Raw genomic sequence first — 16,179 nt, forward strand, 5'->3', positions numbered from 1 at the left:
GATGGTATTGTAATTTGCCAACTCGAATCAATATTTATTTACTGTTTTGCAGGGAAGCATGGCCATCAGACCTAGAATAGCAAGATTTACAGGCGCACAAGCATCGAGACTGATTCTTGATGGCGAGAGTGAGGATGAAAATAGCTCATGATTCTCACAAAGGATGACTGATGGGTTCATTGAGATTTGTGTTAAAGTATTGGCATATATTGGCATATTTGTTAGTCACCGGTTCATCTCTATTTGATGCTATAATTATCCTAGCGTATTAGTTGCTAATTAGCTTGGTCGCTTGAGGGTTAGAGGACCGGTTTAATTTGTTAAAGTCTTATTTGTATGGAATAGTTGCTAGTAATCAAGACTGAAACTATGTATCCTTTGACTGCATTGCTTTTTATGATACACAAAGCAACTGGGGCAGTTAAAATCTTCATGTTTAGTTCAAATATTATATATTATGTGACTAATATTTTATATTTTATTGACTGGTTTAATTAAAAAGTGATCTTGGTGACATCGTGATTGGTGTAGAATGTCATCAGTTCTATTTTCTCAGAGTTAAAACCAGTGACAGACGATGAAATATTGGTCCTTATCAGTTCACTGTTGGCTCCTTTGGTTGTGAAACACCTGTACTCTCGTCCCTGCCACTTTCTTAGGATGTGTGTTGACAAGCTGAGGGGCCGAGCTCAAGATAACCTCGCCTTTCCAGCCTTATCACCAGAGCTCGTGTCACTAAAGGACACATGCCGAGGGAAGAAATGGGAAGCTGACAATCTAGACGGGGGGTTTCATTTTATATTGATTGCTTTCTGTGGAAACTTCCTTTGTTTGATGGGTGGGGAGCGGGGGGAGCAGGGGTGGGTGTAAAGCGGACAAGCCTGGAAGCGAACTGCAAGGTTCCTATTTCTTGTGTGACAGTGACATTGACTGCCAAAGATAACAGCTGTCCAACTCCCAGAGGAAGTGTTTGAGGGCGGCGATAAGCGAGAAGTATGAAGCGAGTAGTTTTTGTCCGTGTGGGTGTCATGGAGGCTTTGATCAGACCCCTACGTGTCACTGCAGGTGACTATATGTATTTGAAAAGAGGAAAGAGAGCGAGATGAGGCTGAGTCATACAGTCAATCATTGAGTGACACTGAAAGTGCAAAGTGATACGACAACGTGGCAATATTAACAAAGATGAAGTGTGTGTAATACTAACATTGATGTTCTGGTACACAGTATCACAAATATCAGTATTTTAAGTCATGGAGCAAGAAACCATCCCGGGTATGTTAAAGTAACCACATAGGGATCTACCTGGCATAGCCAGGTGAAATGTGGGTGTGTCCCCTTTGCCTTCTTCAGTAGTTTACAAGAGGGGCAGTGTTTGTGGGCGGAGCCAGGGAACATTATAGAAGCAGGTTTGGATGCTGTGAAGATGTCTACGGATCATCTGTGAAAAGATGTGCTCATAAGGTGCATCCAGAAAGTATTCACGGTGCTTCACTTTGTCCACATTTTATGTTACAGCCTTATTCCAAAATTCTACTCACAACACCCCATAATGACAACATGAAAAAAGTTTTTTTTTGTGATTTCTTAGTTGTTCTTTTTATATTTCTAATACATTTTTTCACAACCTTTTTTCACATTGTCATTATGGGGTATTGTGTGTAGAATTTTGACAGGGGAAAAAATAATAATGTGGAGAAAGTGCAGCGCCTCTGAATACTTTCCAGATGCACTGTAAATACGTGTCTATATTTCTTGGATGCTCTCCTGCATTCAGTTGAAGCCGCGCACTGTAAACTGTCACTTTTTACACTGCCGACATTCTTTGTGTTTCTAAACACTTGCGAGTCTCCCCTTCCAGATGTTTTAGTCTCGTCTTCCCACAGCAACAAAAGAAACATTCCATAAAAAAGCGGCACTGCTGTTTTGTGTCCGTGTGTCTGTTTTAATGCAAAATATTTCTGCTGTCTGTCTAAAGTTCAGAGGTCAAAGTGCAGATCATTACAAGTAAAATAAATCATGTCTTCCTCACCTCTCCTTTTACTTTTTACTCTTCGTGGTTCACTCTCTATTCATCTTTTTCTGAGCTCCTCTCCCTTCTCCCCTGCCCCATATCCGCTGCCGTTCCCGTAATCGCTCCCTCCTTTTGGCTTTTATCTCCACTTCCTCAATATCCTTTTTACTGCCTCTGTCTCCTTCCTTCCTTTTGCTCCCTCCCCCCATCCTTCCCTCACTCCCCCTTTCTCCTCTCCTGCCTTTCCTTTCTCCCAAACATGTCTTGGTGCATCTTCTTTTCTGAGCTGATCCCTTCTTTCTTTGCTCTCCTACTCCATTTTACTGCTTTTATCACTGAACCTTGTCTAAACCTGTCTCATCTTCTCCTTCCTCACCCCCTCCCCAATCCAGGGCTGCAGCCGGTGTTTTGGAGCCGGGAGGACGTGGCCCAGTGGCTGCGGTGGGCCGAGAAGGAATACGCCTTGCGGCCGATAACCAGCAGCTCCTTCCAGATGAACGGCAAAGCCCTGCTGCTCCTCACCAAGGAGGACTTCCGCTACCGCTCCCCGCACTCTGGTATTCCCTTTCCTTCTTTTGACCTTTTCAAGTATTTCCTGGAAAGCGATGGCGATGCTGGAGGTTCGGTCCAGTTTGTAGATGGTTTTGGCAGCTTTTTAAGAATCATCGTGAACCTTTCGAAAGTTCTCCATTGGGTTTGGTGGATGTTGCAATGCAGTTCACCACCAGAACAGTAGGGGACACGCCTGTTTTCATGAAGTCTGGTCTACTATTCCATGAAAGTCACTGATTGTGGAACTGGAAAACTGAGATTCTGGAAATCACGTAGTTAGCAGACGAATCGCAGCCTACGGGGTCTCCGTGTGGGCGTCAGGAAACTGAGGTGGCTCGGAGGGGAGTTTGGTGTCTACTTCTGCAACCCTCCCTTCCTGTGCACCGCCAAAATTTCCTGTACATTCGTTTTAGAAATTGTTTTTGTCAATTGTGTTGCTAGCATGGCTCAAGCAGTGGGCCACCCCTTTAAGTCTGGTCTGCTTGAGGTTTCTTCCTCAAATCATCAGAGGGAGTTTATATATATATATATATATATATATATATATATATATAAGGTAACTGTCTGATTTGGCTCTTGTGGTTCCATTCAGTGCTGCTATTAGGCAGGTTATGTTTTCGCTGCTATCTTGGTGGTTTTTGATGGTTTATTATTCAAAACTCCTTAAAGGCTGAGCGTGGCCTGGAACAGAACATTTAATTAGAGAAATTATAAGGGGCTCTAAGTTGCTGTGGGTCTTGTTAATGTTAATGGATTTAAGATCAGTCTCATTTCCGGCGTTACTCCGCCCGTGTAATGATGCAGATCAGCTGTTCCGGAGGAGCAGCTGTCACAGCGAGCTGCTGTCTGGGAGAGGAAGTAGGAGGCGGTTGATCAGGAAGTACAAAACCGACTTTTGGGCTGTTGCTTCTGTAACTATATAGAGGCAAAAAAAAGGAGAAATAAAGCAGATTTAAACGGCAGGTCGAGTGTGTTTACAGGGCAGCACTGGGTCATTGATTATGTCGAGGCCTGGGTGGAGCAGACGGGATTGATCATCATCAGTGTGGGATGATGTTGATGAGTGATGGGTGTTGTGAAATATTGAGATTTGTCAGAAAGAGTTCCCGTCATTTCACGCGCTTTTATACAAAGGTCACAGTTTTATATAATTCACGTGTCACAAACAAACCACCAATGTTTTGTTTTTTTTTGCCTGTGGACAAAGAAGCGAGTAGATTTTGGGATCTGGATTCAGATAAGAACTCTGAATTCCTGTTGTAATGAATAATTATTCTTCTTAACATTTCTTGTCTGTTGTTTCATCGTTGACTGGCGTCAAAATGTTACAGGCAAAGGCTGCTATGAATTTCTTTCAAAATAAGCCAACTTCAAAATCAAATCAAATTTCAAATGTATTTATTTATATAGCCCCATTTCATGATGAGATCGCCTCAAGGAGCTTCACACAGCATAATAAAAACAGAGAAAACAATTAAAAATTTTAAAACACAATAAACAGACAAAACCATAAAAGAACACAAGAATAAAAACACATCATAACACAATAAAACTGATGCTAAAACAAGGAAAACAAATGAGTCTTTAAACGTGATTTAAAAGTCTCCACACTTTATTTTAAAACTTTATTTTTGCCTTTAAAATATCATGAAATTCAAAAGTAGACATAAAATGTAAAATGTGCTTGTGACACTTACTGGCCCAGATTGAGAAATTCACAATAAATGATCACTTTTACAGGCACGGGATGAAAAAACAAATGTATCGAAGGCTCTCTTAAATTCTGTCTGTAGTAATCAGGGTGCCAATAATCAGTAAGGTTACAGTTGATAAATTAGCAATAATTTCGAAAGTGAAAAGTTTAAATGTTGCAGGAAGCAGGAATTTTCCCCACAATGCAACTCAGTATCACAATGCAAAAAGTGAGAACTGAAACGGGCGTGTGTGTGCGTGCATCACTTCCTCGATGAGAATAATTTCCTTGTTACGGTAAACTTTTAAGAAGGTCTTGACGATAATATGTAACAGCAGGAAGACAGCCTTTGTTAAAAATCATCTCGCGGTGGTTATTTAATAACCACACGGGTGTTATTTAACAACTGGGAGAGGAGCTGTTGTTGTCAGCTGCACTGGAGCAAATGGAACAGCTGTTAATCGTTCAGTGAACTTCCCGCTGAGGTTTTTTTTTCACCCGCTGTCACGAGTGTGCCACTGCTTAAAGGCCCGTTTACTACTGACAGCAGCTACGTCACACTTCCTCACCAATTAGTAGATTGAAGTTATTAAGATTTTAAAAATTTTAAACTTGTCATTTCAGTGCTGCACTCAAATGTTTGTGTCTGTTTAAAATTCCTGTATAGCTGTGAAATGAAATTTCCACCCACGGGGTGTGTAGGATTTAGTGCCATCTAGTGGTGAAGTTGAAAAATGGCACGATGCCATCGCCGGTCAAGATTTTGTTTTTTGCTTCCTTGGTGACGGGGATTCACGCTTCCCTGCCTTCTCTTGTGATAAGGACTATGTATAATCCCCCCCCCCCCCCCCCCCCCAACTTGTTAGCCTGCGGTAGCAACCAGTAGGTGGTGATATCAAGCAACAACCACCGAGTTCAATACTTATTCTTCAGGTTTCCAACCATGCTGCAAAAAGTGAAATACAGATGATGTGTGTCCCTTCTTGGCTACTGTACACTCAAAAAATGACTCATTGGATGAACTCAATTCAATTATGAGCAGGATTTCCATCTAATAAATATACAGTATGTAGCCCCAACTAAAATAAAACACATCCATGCAAGATAATGTAATGTATATGTAGTTGGGACTGCATATATTTATTTGATGGAAATCCAATCCAATGAGTCAGTTTTTTGAGTGTATCACACAAACAAATGACTCATTGGATGAATTCAATTCAATTATGAGCAGGATTTCCATCTAATAAATATATGTAGCTCCAACTCAAATAAACGCATCCACGCAAGATAATTTAATTTAGTTGGGCGTACATATATTTATTAGATGGAAATCCTGCTCATCTATGAATTGAGTTCATCCAATGTGTCAAACTGACTCATTGGACTGGATTTCCATCAAATAAATATATGTAGTCCCAACTAAATTAAATTACATTATCTTGCATGGATGTGTTTATTTGAGTTGGGGGTACATATATTTATTAGATGGAAATCCTGCCCATAACTGAATTGAGTTCATCCATTATGAGCAGGATTTCCATCTAATAAATATATGTACCCCCAACTCAAATAAACACATCCATGCAAGATAATGTAATTTAATTTAGTTGGGACTGCATATGTTTATTTGATGGAAATCCAATCCAGTGAATAAAGTTTTGAGTGTATCACTCAAACAAATGACTCATTGGATGAACTCAATTCAATTATGAGCAGGATTTCCATCTAATAAATATATGTAGCCACAACTCAAATAAATGCATCTATGCAAGATAATGTAATTTAATTTAGTTGGGACTATATATATTTATTTGAACATGGTGGTGCAATATGGTGACCACCATGAGGGGTGGGGGGTGGGGGGGGGTACACTTCCCTCCAAATATGGGCATTTTAAGCTTATAAAAAATTGTATTCATTGTTGCAGGGATTTCACACTTTTTTCCAAATAAACACCCATAAATCCGACACACTCTGGCTTTACTGTTGGGTATCGGACATCCAGGAAACCTTTCTCTTGACGCATATTGTCCCGAATCGATTGATTTGGTCACTTAGTCTTTGTGTGTTGGGTATGTTTTTTTGTTTTTTTTTTTCCTTTCTGTGAGTCCTCAATGATTCTTCCATTATTGCACAAGCTCCCTGCTGCTTGGAAAGCACAGTGTTTATATGCAGCCCAAGCCGCCGCAGCGGGAACTCAGTGCAACGCCGACACTAATTTCCCCATTTTTGTGGCGCTCTGAAAACACTTCAGGGAGACATATAGCGTGACCTGTGACCTTTACCTCTCTGCAGGGGACGTCCTGTATGAGCTGCTGCAGCAAATCCTAAAGCAGAGGAAGCCCCACATGTTTTACCCATCAGCCTACTTCCCTGGAAACTCCTTCTACTCGCTGCCCGACGGCAGCCTGCACCATCTCAAACTCGAAGGTCAGTAAAAAAAAAAAAAAAACAAAAAAAAAAAAAACAAAAATAGTATCAATCAGACACCCTGCAATTACTCACTTGGCGCTTGTTTTGAGGAAGTAAATGTTGATTAAATAGCTGAGGCGTTGACTGCCTGTTGTCGAAATCAAATGCCACACAGTGAGTGTTTAATGGGATCAAGGATCAACTTTGTCAACTTCTGATGTTGGCAGGAAAACCTGTTCCACAAGGTCAGTTTGCTGTTCATGTTAACTTCCTTGTTTTGAGGTTCTTTTTAAATTCCTAACAGCAAACACTTTAGGTTTTTTCTTTCTTTCTACTGCTTGGGGTGAAGAAAAGACAAAAAAAAAAAAAAAAAAAGACCTGTTGATCACAATACTTTTCCAAGACTATTTTTTTGAAGATCAAGGCATTTCCAGTGCATTTGTAGGCTTTTAGTGACACCTAGTGGTGGTATTGGTGTTTCAGCAGTCTAAGCAGTTTTGAATATACTGTATTTATTTACAGTCACTGTTTACATTTTTAGTTTATATTGTGTTGATGTAAGCTGAAGTGCAGAAGGGGGTGCTGTTTCACTAAAGCACAAATAACATGGAAGTCAAGCTCTTTAACATTTTTTTTTTTTGTCTTTATTATGCTTCCTGCTAATAAATAGACGTTGGTGATCACATGACGTACTTACTGGTCGTTATCAACAAACACAAGTGACAATAATTCTACCGCAAAATGTGTTTCGTGGTATTTTTTTCTGCCCCTTTATTGTTTTTGGTAGAAAAGATTCTTACACAAACATTCTAAATCTGTTGTCACACATGAGTCACTCGGTATCTGTAAATAGGCCACACCCAAAAACTTCCATGTTGTAGAGAAGTTGCAGGCGGTACGGAATGCACAGTCGCATAATTCACAGTGGAGTTTTATTAACTGAAGGATTTTGGAGTAGTTTAGTCAAAAGATCAAGGAAAGCATGATCCCCCCCCCCCCCCCCCCAAAAAAAACCCCACTTTTTATTTTTATTTATTCATGTATTTCTCAAGAATCAAGAGGCAAAGATGGATCAAACTTGGTGGGAATATTACTTGGATAGATATCTAGAGGTGAATAGATTTTGGAGTACTTCAGATAAAGATCAAAGGTCAAGGTCAAGGAATGCATGATCCAAAAAACACCTTTTATTATTTATTTATGTATGTATATCTCAAGAAACAAAGATGGACCAAACTTGGTGGGAATATTACTTGGATAGATTTCTAGAGGTGAATAGATTTTGGAGTATTTCAGATAAAGATCAGAGGTCAAGGTATGCATGCTCCAAAAACACCTTTTATTATTTATTTATTTATATCTGAAGAACCAAGAAGCAAAGATGGATCAAACTTGGTGGGAATATTACTTAGAGAGATGTCTAGAGGTGAATAGATTTTGGAGTAGTTCAGACAAAGGTCAGAGGTCAAGGAATGCATGATCCAAAACCACCTTTTATTTATGCATATCTCAAGAAGCAAAGATGGACCAAACTTGGTGGGAATATTACTTGGATAGATATCTAGAGGTGAATAGATTTTTGAGTACTTCAGATAAAGGTCAGAGGTCAAGGTCAAGGAATGCATGGCGTGAAAAACACTTTTTTGTATGTCTCAACAACCAAGAAGCCTAGATACATTTCTAAAGTATATAGTGATCATCAAAATATTTGTGATTGATTGGTGTGAATGATGATGTCACACAGAGGTCATATGGTGAAGTCGTACATAGTCACACACACCATTACAGACGTATGTATGCTTATTTGTACATTTATATTGTGTTGTGTAGAGTGAGCATGATGTGCATCAGCCCTCTGATGCCTTTTTTTTTTTGGTCTTTTGTGTCCTCAGAAACGGTACGACGAACACCACGTGGGGCAGAGCCACTCCCCCAGCATCCCCCAACCATTGAGCTGCGGCACCGCTCCCGCTCCCCGCACCACCCGGCCCCCCGGCGAACCCCACCAGAGTCAAACCACCCGCGCGCCGCCAGCGACGACTCCTTGCAGAACTTCTCCCAGCTGCCTGACAGCAACCACCTCATGTCCGAGGACATGTATTCTCTATCGGTGTCCCCCGCCGCCCCGAACGGTCGCTGCTCGACACCGCGAGACATCCCCTGTCCAGGAAGCCCAGGGAGCCAGGAGGCGGGCCCTCCTCGCGTCATCCAGCTCATGCCCAGTCCCATCATGAACCCCCTGCTCCTAAGCCCCAATAGGAGCAGCGGGGGAGCAACCGTGGACTTCAGGCACAGCCGCGGTGGAACCCCTTCTCAGGCAACACTCGAAAATGGGCGCGAGGTGAAAGTCCATCCCCACCATCAGCTACCACTGGCCCAGCAGCAGCATCAGCATCTGCAGCAGCAGCAGCAGCAGCATCAGCAGCACGTCCTCCAACAGGAGGACTCAATGTATAGGAATCACGTCATTATGCCCGTGTCTCCTCCAGAAGAGCAGACGACACCCATTGGACGGATAGCAGGTAACGTGTCCCCCTCACAGTGGAACACAATTGCATTTTTACATCAAACAAACAACAAAAGCTTCATAAACAATACATAAACACAGCACTTCTAGGAGGAAACCGTATGCTTACATCTGGCTTTTAACGCCAAACAGTATTAACCATCTAACAGCGTGCGACCCGTTTTAAGCAGCGTTTCCGTGTTGTGGCTTTGCAGACTGCAGACTGCTGTGGGACTACGTCTACCAGCTCCTCTCAGACAGCCGGTACGAGAACTACATCCGCTGGGAGGATCCAGAGAGCAAAACCTTTCGCATCACGGACCCCAACGGCCTGGCCAGGCTCTGGGGCAATCACAAGGTGATCAGAGAGTTCCACCTCCCACAGAGTGTCAAAAGATGAAGGGTTTCTTAAAAATTTGTTCTTGAACTCATTACAGAACAGAACCAATATGACGTACGAGAAGATGTCACGAGCACTGAGACACTACTACAAACTGAACATTATCAGGAAAGAGCCGGGACAAAGACTCCTGTTCAGGTAGATCAAATTCAAATCTGCTTAGATTTTTTTTTAAACTCCTGCGCACATCGATAGCACTCACACGGGTATTGCTTGTCTCGTGTACCACATAACTCAAAGAATTCAAAGAACAAGGATGAGATGCTTTGATTACGGGACATTTAGAATAACTGTTCTGAGAAACTGGTTAAAGCTACAGTGTGTAGGATTTAGGGGCATTTACTAGCAGAAATGGAATATAGAACCGTCATTTTTGTGAAATGGCTAATACATATTTCTTATCACAAGAGAAGGTGAGAGAGGATGAATCTCTGCTGCCAAAGAAGCTAAAATATGAAGGGAAACAATATTGGTGATGGAGAAATCTGCAACTTCACCACTAGGTGACACTAAATCCCACACACTGTAGCTTTAAATATATGCCTCTGGTTACTATTAACCACTATTAACCACTAATATGAAGTCAAAATCACATTTCTGTTGCATCCATGACCTTGAAAGAGCGAACTTGAAATCAACCAGTATGTTTTAAAAAGGTTGAAGGACAGAAATGGTAAATGGTAAATGGACTGCATTTATATAGCGCTTTTCCATCTGCATCAGACGCTCAAAGCGCTTTACAATTATGCCTCACATTCACCCCGATGTCAGGGTGCTGCCATACAAGGCGCTCACTACACACCGGGAGCAATAGGGGATTAAAGGCCTTGCCCAAGGGCCCTTAGTAATTTTCCAGTCAGGTGGGGATTTGAACCCATGATCTTCTGGACTCAAGCCCAACACCTTAACCACTAGACCATCACCTCCCCTGACAGAACTTAACTTTCTTTTTTTTTTATTGAGACAAACAAAAAGTTACACAAAAACCTTACAGAGGATAAAAATAGCAGCGCAAAAACAACAGGAAGTGTTGAACATTTGACATTTCCTTTTTAACTGTGGACTCAAAATTTGGCACTTCCTGTTTCTGTGTCAACTTGCCACTGAATTCCTGTGAGATCCCACTAGAATTCCTCTATTTTCAATCCAGGAAGTGTTGAACATTTGACATTTCCTGTTTAACTGTGGACTCAAAATTTGGCACTTCCTGTTTGGGACTCCCTGTACCATGAGCGAGCTTGTGCTACGCTTCGCTTGCACCTTGCTTGTGCCGCGCTTCACTCGCACCTCGCTCCTTGCTTCACGGCGACATAATTTCCACCTATCTGTGTCCAATGTAAGGTACTGATGTTTGTGTCGCTCATTAGGTTCATGAAAACCCCCGACGAGATCATGAACGGACAGACGGAGCGGCTGGAGCACCTGGAGTCCGACACAGACGACCAAATCTACATCAAAGAGGAATGCAGCCTCAACAATCACTGTTGAACCGGGAGCGCATGGACATCCAGTCATTCACGCCAGAGACTACTTTCCAGTTCTTGCATAACTTTTGATTTTCCTGAAGAAAGAAAAAAAATCTAATGGACAGAGCTTAAAAAAAAGACTCTGAGGTGATAAAATGTTCCCTCTCTTTTATATTTCTGAATGAACAGCAAAAGCAAGCCAATCACGTTGTGCTTTCGCCACTTTTTGGTCTCACGTGCATTATAATGTAATTTCTTTGTTTGTAAAATGATGATGGATAGTGTGTGTGTGTGTGTGTGTGTGTGTGCGCGCATGTTTGAGACAAATGTTTGGAGCATTAAATAAAGAAGAGATTTTGATCAAACTACATTTATTGGCCGATTGATGTAATACCTAAAGCAGCCACATGATGGCAGCGTTTCCTAACCTTTGAGCACTTTTTCACGTTTCATGAAAAAGCTGATGGATCTTTAAAAAAGAGATGCTTTCCTGTCTTGTAAATGTTATTACTTTTGAATAATCTGGAAAAATATCAGTAGTGAGTGGAAGTGATGACATTTATACTTGCGCATTTCAGCGCTTCATAAGGGCGCAAATTACGCTTGAAATAAGATGATATTGTGGCAGTAAGGAGCATTCAGATGATGATTTTTGATTTTTCAAGCCTTTTTCTTGGGTTTAATAATGCGGCTCGGACCTGCCGGTGTAATCAGATTACTCTGAGGCGTTTGGGAGGCAGCGCAGCGGCTGTGCGCTCTGGAGTCTCCATAAAGTTGGTGCGCACGGAGCGGAGCTGTCAGACCAAGAGGAGGAGGAGGAAGAGGCAGAGCAAAGGCATGAGGCTTTTCTCTGACAAATTAAAATATGCGTCTTAATCATTCCTTCTGACGCTCCGAGTGACGGCGCAGCGCCGGGACGCGGTTCTGGTTTTCCCTGGATACAGGAGGAATCATCTCTCCCATAGAAAGCTGGTTTCAATCGGAGATCTTCCACTTTGGTTTGTCGCCGCTCCGGGACCCAAATGTGTCCGGATGACAGATCGGTCAGTGGATTGTAGCAGCAGCAGCCCACCGATGGTTTAAAAAGGGCGTTAAGGTGCGGGCAGTGGGAGTGGGACAACTACAGGTAAGACCACCTCAGACAACCACTTCATGTACAAAAATGAACACAAAAACACTCCCAATACAACCAAGCACTCATCCCAGGGTTTTCTGTGCCGATTTCTGCTTTTCCTGTGTTATAATTTAGTATTTCTGCTATTTCTAAGCCTTATAGTGTTGCCTGAATTTTGCAAAATCTGTCACTGCAAAAACAATTTTGATAATAATAATAAAAATCCTAGCTGTCTTCCTTAGAAGCAATTGGCTTCCTGTGCATCCATAAAGTATTCACAGCGCTTCACTTTTTCCACAATTTGTGTTACAGCCTTATATCAAAATGGAGTAAATTAAAAAAAATTTTAATCCTCAAAATTCCACTCACAACACCCCGTAATAATAACATTTTTTTTTAACTTTGCAAATTTATTAAATATTAAAAAAACTAATAAATCACATGGACATAAGTATTCACACCCTTCGCTCAATACTTTGTTGATGCATCTTTGGCAGCAATTACAGCCTCAAGTCTTCTTGAATATGATGCCACAAGCTTGGTGCACCTATCTTTGGGCAGTTTTGTCCATTCCTCTTTGCAGCACCTCTCAAGCTCCATCAGGTTGGATGGGAAGTGTCGGTGTACAGCCATTTTCAGATCTCTCCAGAGATGTTCAGTCGGATTCAGGTCTGGACTCTGGCTGGGTCACTCAAGGACATTCACAGAGTTGTCCTGAAGCCACTCCTTTGATATCTTGGCTGTGTGCTTTGGGTCATTGTCCTGCTGAAAGATGAACCGTCACCCCAGTCTGAGGTCAAGAGCACTCTGGAGCAGGTTTTCATCCAGGATGTCTCTGTACATTTCTGCATTCATCTTTCCCTCAATCCTGACTACACTGTAAAATATAAGTTGACTTTACTTAAAAAAAAAAATGCAAAGTCGTTGCCTTAAAAAAAGTAATTTATGTTAACTTAGATACATTAGATTTGATTAACTAATTTTTTGTTAGTTCTCTGTACTCAAATGAACTTAAATAAATTATATTATAGTAACTTATTCATTTTGAGTTTGCAGTACTCAAATAAACTTAAAAACCTAGATTGTAGCAACTTGTTTATTTTGAATTTACAGTAGTCAAATAAATTAGATTACAGTAACTTATTTACTGTGAGCATCCAGTACACAAATGACAGCGTAATTCTCTTTAGTTTTGTTCATCCTTCATATTCAGATCAATTAAATTTTCTTGAAGCTACAGCTAACCGCTAACTTTTAGTATTGACTCCGGTACACTGTCAGCTACACAAGCCATTTTTGCATTTAAGCACCGCTGACACTTCTGAGGAAAAACAAAGGCGATCACAAATCCAACACAAACGAGTCAGAGCTTCTGTCTTTGAGCGCTCTGCCCACTGCTGTAAGGACAAGTCCTTTACTTTCAACATGGAACAGTACTGGCATGTCGCATAGGACATTAAAAGCAAAGCAGTTTTGACTTATGGTTTTGATTTATAAACCAAACTAATTCCAGACAGTTTATCATCAATGAGTGAAAAACAGGTTGGAGAGAGCACTGGTGGTCCAAACACGGGCTCACCATGGACGTGTGTGGGCGGGAATGCGCAAAGTAAGTGAGGCAGATCTGCACATGTCTGAAAGAATGCCCCAAAGGACACTGGATATGAAAAATTATTTTTTCTAATTTGTCTTAAATGGGAAACATCAAGTAAAGCAAGTCTTCCAGTCTCAACGTATTACTTACTTATTTAAAATGAGTGTTCATAACAGGTTGATGAAAACTGAGTTTGGTTCACTTATCATACTTAATTCATTTGTATGTTAGCATTTACAGTGTAGTCTCCCAGTTCCTGTCACTGAAAACATCTCCACAGCATGATGCTGTGAAGACATGCTTCATGCTTCACTGTAGGGATGGTGCCTGGTTTCCTCCAAACATAACGGCCGGCATTCACGAGAAAGAGTTCAATCTTTGTCTCATCAGACCAGAGAATTTTGTTTCTCATGGTCTGAGAGTCCTTCAGGTGCCTTTTGGCAAAGTCCAGTCGGGCTGCCATGTGCCTTTTACTAAAGAGTGGCTTCCGTCTGGTCACTCTATATACAGGCCTGATTGGTGGATTGCTGCAGAGATGGTTGTCTTTCTGGAAGGTTTTCCTCTCTCCACAGAAGAATGCTGGAGTGACCATTGGGTTCTTGGTCACCTCCCTGAATAAGGCCCTTCTCCCCGAATGCTCAGTTTAGATGGGTGTCCAGCTCTAGGAAGAGACCTGGTGGATCTGAACTTCTTCCATTTATGGATTATGGAGGCCACTGTGCTCACTGGGACCTTCAAAGCAGCAGAAATGTTTCTGAACCCTTCCCCAGATTTGTGCCATGAGGCAATCCTGTCTCCAAGGTCTACAGACAATTCTTTTGACTTCATGCTTGGTTTATTCTCTGACATGCACTGTCAACTGTGGAACCTTTATATGTAGACAGGTGTGTCTTTCCAAATCATGTCCAATCAACTGAATTTACCCCAGGTGGACTCCAATTAAGCTGTAGAAACATTTCACGGATGATCAGTGGAAACAGGATGCACCTGAGCTCAATTTTGAGCTTTGTGGCAAAGACTGTGATTACTTACGTATATGTGACTTCTTTGTTGCTGTCGTTTTTTTTGTTTTTTTTTACTAAATTTGCAAAAATTTCCAAAAAAAAAAAAAGTTTTTTAACATTGTCATTATGGGGTATTGTGTGTAGAATTTTGAGGAAAATAAATGACTTTCATCCATTTTGGAGTAAGGCTGCAACATAATGTGGAAATAGTAAAGTGCTGTGAATACTTTCTGAATATTTTGGTTTATTCAGTTTAGATATTTTTTTAATTGTAGGTGGTTCAAATTCATTGTGAGTTATTTGGTTTCAACCAGTTAAAAGAACGTTTAGTTCAAATGTAGTTAAAATGAACACCTATTCAAAACAACTTTCTCACATTTAACTGATTTTTAATCCCATTTCAAATGAGCTCCTTTGGTTTTGAGCATTTTCCAAATAAACTAAGATGTCTTGTTAAAGCCAGTTTAATGCATTTATGTTTAAAAGTGGTTAATTCCAGGCTGTTATTGGTGTACAACAACTGAAAATCCATATACATTTATACCAAAGTTAACAAACTTTAATCTGATTTAAAGGGGTTTTGCTTTTGTTTGGAATTTTTCAAACAAGTTCTAAGTTGGTCAGTATCTAGTATAACCTTGTTAGTTTATAATATTTGTGCAGACAAGACAGGTGGAAAGGATTTAGCTACTTTATTCTACAAAGTAAAATCTATTTTATTAAAAATGTTGCCAGTTTCAGTACCATTTTAAGCAGTTTTCCATTTGTATAGAATTTTTAAAACCAGTTATATTTTAACCTGGTTTATGACATTTCTGTGCAAGCAGACTGTTGTACAATGTTTGAAAGGGTTTAAAAGCAGTTTTATGCCATTCTACAATTTAAAAACAGGCTATACGAATTTCTTTTACTTCGTTTACTGTACATCAATCAGAAAGAAATACAGCGCTGTTGGTTAATCCGTCTGGAGTCGGCAGTTCTCAAAAGCTGAGTGACATTTTTTTTTTAAAGGGAACCCTACCTAATATGAATTGCATGCTTTAATTGTAATTTTCTCTGGAATTGGGTCCTGATGACATCATAAAGCACTGTTTTACACTTTTTGGCTGGTGTATCATAATCCAGGAGAGATGCTTTATGGCTTTAGCCTTTCATCATCTGGAGACTTTGTTACATAGTAAAAGTCTGGAAAAAGAAGACAAGGCAAGAAATATAAGATTTTTACAAAGGTTAAACAAGTAAAGGTTACATCTGGAAGCTGAACAGGGCAAAAACATGTGGCTGTTATTTCACGTCCCCTTCAGGATTTGTCATTTCAATCACACGTGCAATTCTTCTCAAAGGGCTATTGTGTATTTTAATGTTATCATACATTGTATATTACAAGCATCTATTCTATGAACTGTTAATAACTGAAAAGTAGA

The 16,179-nt window shown here is 40.7% G+C and overlaps 2 protein-coding genes across 2 annotated transcripts in view; both read left to right on the plus strand.

The window, feature by feature from the left end:
• Nucleotides 1–11,413, plus strand: part of etv6 (ETS variant transcription factor 6) — a 37,880-nt gene extending 26,467 nt beyond the window's left edge. Inside the window, 6 exon segments of the mRNA XM_034163275.1 lie at nt 2,404–2,568; nt 6,555–6,689; nt 8,564–9,193; nt 9,393–9,535; nt 9,615–9,715; nt 10,945–11,413. Coding sequence (XP_034019166.1) covers nt 2,404–2,568; nt 6,555–6,689; nt 8,564–9,193; nt 9,393–9,535; nt 9,615–9,715; nt 10,945–11,065 — 1,295 coding nt within the window. The 3' untranslated portion in view covers nt 11,066–11,413.
• Nucleotides 11,414–11,877: 464 nt separating this feature from the next.
• Nucleotides 11,878–16,179, plus strand: part of LOC117504214 (chemokine-like protein TAFA-2) — a 106,007-nt gene continuing 101,705 nt past the window's right edge. The window contains exon 1 of the mRNA XM_034163611.1: nt 11,878–12,169. The gene's annotated coding sequence lies outside the window, so the exon portion shown is untranslated. The remainder of the gene's footprint in view (nt 12,170–16,179) is intronic.

This window comes from Thalassophryne amazonica, chromosome 22 (genome assembly GCF_902500255.1).
Source record: "Thalassophryne amazonica chromosome 22, fThaAma1.1, whole genome shotgun sequence".
In the NCBI taxonomy this organism is placed as follows: domain Eukaryota; kingdom Metazoa; phylum Chordata; class Actinopteri; order Batrachoidiformes; family Batrachoididae; genus Thalassophryne; species Thalassophryne amazonica.